At 32.9% G+C, this 5,517-nt stretch overlaps 1 protein-coding gene across 1 annotated transcript in view; it reads left to right on the forward strand.

Annotated features, from left to right (window-relative positions):
• LOC106478574 (GTPase-activating Rap/Ran-GAP domain-like protein 3) overlaps window positions 1–5,517 on the forward strand; it is a 437,755-nt gene that overhangs the window by 406,450 nt on the left and 25,788 nt on the right. Inside the window, exons 24-25 of the mRNA XM_022382188.1 lie at window positions 1,573–1,731; window positions 3,333–3,399. Coding sequence (XP_022237896.1) covers window positions 1,573–1,731; window positions 3,333–3,399 — 226 coding nt within the window. The remainder of the gene's footprint in view (window positions 1–1,572; window positions 1,732–3,332; window positions 3,400–5,517) is intronic.

Below are 5,517 nucleotides of genomic sequence, written 5' to 3' on the forward strand. Positions count from 1 at the left end.
AAGGAGAAACAAATAATAGAGTAACTGTAACCCTACTTTTGGCCCACCCTGTATATATATATATATATATATATTAAGGGTAGGTGTTTTTTGTCCGATGGTTTTTTTTTCGCCAACCCTAAGTGAAATTCTACATTTCGTATCGTTAAAGTTGTATAGTTATACCTTAAAGCAGCACGAAATAATTCAGATTCCCATTTTTCTGTATACATAAGCCGCGAGAAATGAATCATACTATCTGATCGTGAGAGTCAATGAATACAGTTACAAAGAAACAAATCTTCTTGTTTTAGTTCTATCAACAATTGTAGGTAAATTCTAATAAGATGAAATACAGAGCTGTATAGACAATCACGAAACATTTTAAATTAAAAATTAGCAGATAGATAAATATTTCAGAAGGCAGTAAGTGAAACAGAAATATAAAAGAGGTATATAGAGAGATAGGTTTTGTTGAATTTCGCACAAAGCTACTAGAGGACTATCTGCGCTAGTCTCACTGATTTTACGTGATAGACTAAAGGGAAAGCAGCTAGTCAACACCACCCACCGCCAACACTTAGATTACTTTTTTACCAACAAATAATGGGATTGGCCATCACATTATAACACCCCTACGTCTGAAAGGGCGAGCATGTTTGGAAACGAGCGTCCGTAAGCACCAGGTCATGTCTGGCTCGAGAGAGAGAAGCAAAAAAAATATAAATTAACTGGAGTTGTAAATAAAGATTAAACAAAAATTAGAGTAAAATTCCATTAGTATCTTTGAAACATCAAAATATTGATACAGAATAGCAGTTTGTAATTACAGAATGCATTAGAAACGTGGAATGTTTTATCTGTTACAAATATAACAAAAGTGTTGATTTTGCGAATTTTTAAGCACGCTAAATTACAGTGAATATTCTGCCTATTTGTCAATCACAGAACGACAATGTTAATTACTTCAATGTCAACCTATAGAAAATGCTTAAAAAAATTTAACTAGAGAAACAAAATCAAAGTGCTGAAAATATGTCTCCTGTTCCCTATGCGTCCAGCGCTAAGTTTACGGATGTATGACACTGAAATCCGAGGTTCGAATCCCCGCGTTGGACAGAGCGCAGATAGCCTGTTCTGTGGCTTTACCCTAAAACAAAAACATAAATTAGCTTCCTCGTGAAAATAATTGCCTGAATGACATTCAGGGTTAAACCTTTAAAAAATGATACAATTTACTGTTAAAATAAACAGCAAGAATAAGAAAAGAGTGTTTGTAAGAAAAGAATTTTGCTCTAAAAGCCTCCATGATAACGTAATAATCAGTTAATTTTCCACTAAAGGTTTAGTTTTTCCTTCATTTACATTCACATAAACCCATACACAAACTTTAAATATTTTCAAGGATAATATTATTTTTGTCGAGTTTTGAGTATTTCGAAAATTTGGTGGAATTTCATTACTTACTGCCAAAATTCAAAATAATATTTAGTAAGTTGTTGTATATGTATCCGTATGAAATCAGTATTTTCAGTGGTTTTATTTTACTGTGCTCTCTTTTCTTTCGTTTCATGAGACCTTTAAAACTTTTAGGAGCTTCCTGTAGCGGAGCCTCCTCAACTGATCACTCTGGTGGACAGTCCGATAAAAGGTGGAGACAACCAGATATGTGCAGCCTACAAACACCAGTTTGATCTGATTAACGAGAAAAATGGCGACTCACTGAGACTTCACTGTGTGGAAGGAAACAAGGTGTGTGAGTCAGGGCTTTTATAGAATTGTGGAAACATTATTACAAAGTTAGCGACATGAATAAATTAAGAAGGTAGGCTGCCACTGCTGTGAAAATGGCGTATTTAAACCGATATTTCTGTTAAAGATTTTCAAAATTGTATGCCTGTATTAGAGCCGAAATGCGGGCGAGTAATTTGTACTGTGTAAAAAGAAAAAAAGAACTCTTTGGCCGAAGGTTTGGTTTGTTTTGAATTTCGCGCAAAGCAACACGAAATCTATCTGCGTTAGCCGTCCCTAATTTAGCAGTAAAAGACCAGAGGGAAGGCAGCTAGTCATTACTACCCACCGCCAACTCTTGGGCTATTCTTTTACCAACGAATAGTGGGATTGGCCGTCACATTATAACGCCCCCACGGCAGAAAGGGCGAGGATGTTTGATGGGACGGGGATTCAAACCCGCGACTCTCAGGTTGCGAATCAAGCGCCCTAACCACCTGGCCATAATGAGATTAATGTTAACATTATACACATAATTTTCCAAAACCATGAAAGGTTATATTCTAAATTACTTCTTAAATCGGAACATCGCTCAGTATTTACCGTCACCCCTAGTAAAAACACGCTCAGCGAAGAACATGTATTTTGACGTAGAAAAATAGATCCGGTAAAATGTTTAAATGTTACATTTTTCACTCTTTTGAGTAAAATAATTGTGCTGTAACCATGTTTCACCTAGGAGCGATTATTTTTGCCATGAAAACTAGAAAGTCTTCGTGAAAGTCACAACCCTTGGGCAGTAATGCACATGCTTATGACGCTAGCGAGACAATCATTCAAATTCTCTCCTCCTTGTGAATTACGAGGGTTAAACAAGATATTGCGTGTTTGGTTATTATAGGAATTTAGTTTGTTTATTTAATTAGGTAAAGGTAACTTTGTTTGTATACTTGTTTTAATTTCGGTCTTTCAGTTTCATCTGGAACTGTGTTATTGTTAGTCGCACATTTGGTGTTAATTTTGAATTTGAGATTTTGATAATGTGATCAAAAATATTCGAATCATGTTTACTCCGCAAACCCGATATTTTGTTTTTTTTTCGCTACATACATGGGAAAGTTCGAGAGATGTTCCGATTGGAATTTATAATTACGAAATATACGTTTGGGTATTATTGTTTGTTTTTTAATATAATGCCAACTTTTCTTTCAATCAGGCTGTCTTGTTTATGTACATTTCGTAAAATAGAGGCAATGGGTCAGTTTCGGTGTGCTATGCATTTCAGGAGAAAAGAAATTAAATTAAATATAAATTGTAAGAATATATATGAAGGAGATTAATATATATATATAAAAGAAATAACATTGCTTGGAAGTTGTGTTTGTGTGTGTTTTAAGCATGATTCCGCTGGTTTTACTATATTTATGTTCAGTTTTTGTGCTATGTTGAATACTTTTACATAATTCCTACCAGAATGAAGTGCAAACATATATATATATATATAATAGCTAGGAAGCCGATAACACCTTATTCCTTTCATAGACTAACACCTTATTGCTTTCATAGACGAGAATATATTTTATCACCACGAAATAATTACGATATAAAAGTTCTTGTCTCAGGTTCATCTTGTCTCTGCTGTTGATATTTACGAAGATGAAGAGGCTGAACTGCTGTTGTCTTACAATCGTAAGTTGATAAGTTTAACATTTATTAGAAATTTATGTTGTAAAATTGATAATCATTCTTGTAACGTGTTCTGACTCCATAGTTTATCAATTTTTTGTTTGATGTCTTTTAAATGTGTGTGAATCATTCTTTGAGAACTTTTTAAAACTGAAAAATTGACAGGTTGATTATATATTTATGTTGATAATATATACAATTAAACAAATACGAACACATATATATTTATAGCTTTCGAAAATACATGGAATTTAAATGTCTCCGGTACTACTACTACTCTTCTGTATTCCACCATCTCTCCTGTTGATGTAAATCTATCATCATTTTTTTTTAAACTTTTAACAAGGAACTTGGAGACAGTATGCAAAATCCATGCGACATCTATTGACAAAACGGTTAACTAGGAGACTGGCGACGTTGTATATACATATATGGTCGTCTGCTTTAAAAGTAACTTTACAATTTCAGAAACAGTTCATTAACTCGTATTAAGTATAATCGAGGAATGCATATAGAATTTAAGTTCATTCTAAAGTGCTCTACAGTCCGTAATATGGACCTGGATCAGAAAGTCTTAGCTTTTTGACTAGAGCAACATAAGTAGTGCTATGTTAATTGAAAATAATAATAAAAATTCGTTAAAATTAAATTAATTGTTTAGGTAAGTTACTTGCGTCTTACTTTAAATATTCATTTGTCCAAGTCTTTCCCGTCAATCAGTTCTTTTTTAAATTCAACACCAAAAACTTGATGGTAGTGTTGGACAACTTTTGGTATGTGACAGTCACTGAAATTATGATGCAGTAACTGCATATATACCTCTGACAGTAACTCTAATTTAGTAAAAAAAGAAAGAAAAATATTTAAATCTAATTTCAAAACCACAAGACAAAAATCTCTAATAAGCAATTTCAAATACTCTGGTTTTTTTTCTTTAATTTTTCATATTTACTATAATCTCTTGAAATATTTTATAAACGTTTTTGTAATATATTCTATTAAAAATAGCAATGCCATTAAAAAGATTGCGACGGTGAATATTCTAACAATAGCATTTTAGAATGTCTTTCTTTTTTCTAAATAGTTGCTGCTAGTCAAATAGGATTCTGACTAAACATTTGCTAGTAAAAGTATGCGACTCGCTTTATTTATGGAGTATTATTAAAATATTTAGAGGTATTATAACAAAGAAACTTAGGTTTAAGTACAAAGCATATGACTTTAAGAATACAGAACATAGTTACATAACGCTAGTTTAATGGAACATAAAACAACGCATGACTTAAAAATCTTGCGGCAATAAAACAAACCTAATGGCTAACTGAAGTGTTATATTGATGGGATGATTAAAAAACAACTCGACCTTTCGTTTCAAGAATTGACCTCCGGATCAATATGAAATGAATCTTTTCCCAACAGTATTTATATTTCATATTTATGACAAAGGTAGTAAGAACCATATACGTCGTTATTAATTTTGAATTACAGACCAGAAGAAATGCAGCCAATCAGCAGCACCCAACATTCACGTTAAGGGATTGACTGTCACTTTTATAACACACCCACAACTTTAGCGTGGGAAATTATTTGGTATATCGCACGGATTCGAACCCAGCTTGTCAGCTACGAAATCCAGAATTCTACCACAGAACCAACCTATGACCTTTTCCAATACTGACGTCAATGGGATAAATGGATTAAAGGTTACCTCTTATTCAAAAGTTGTTGCAGCTTTCTTATGCGCTATAGCTATGATGATTTGATGTTTGTTTCTCCGCATGGAAATAAATTCGGCGATATTTATTTGATCATAACAAAACTAAGACTAAATATCTCAAAACTCTTACGTCAGTTATTCATAACATCCATTTATATTTGAAATTTTATCTTTCAAAAATAATAGAATTATAATTCTAATTTTACTTAGTGTTTTTAACGCAGCGTTGAACACGAAAATATAAGCTGACCATTGTGGAATACCTGGATATTAGGAGGGATTACTTTTATAATGATCGGTAGATGGCAGTAAAAATAAACTTATAAAGGATTTAACCTAATAAACAGAAATAACACTACGTACACATACATATACGAGGCCTGTGAGAAAAGTATCCGACCTTT

The sequence above is a fragment of the Limulus polyphemus genome, unplaced genomic scaffold, assembly GCF_000517525.1.
Source record: "Limulus polyphemus unplaced genomic scaffold, Limulus_polyphemus-2.1.2 Scaffold227, whole genome shotgun sequence".
Lineage (NCBI taxonomy): Eukaryota > Metazoa > Arthropoda > Merostomata > Xiphosura > Limulidae > Limulus > Limulus polyphemus.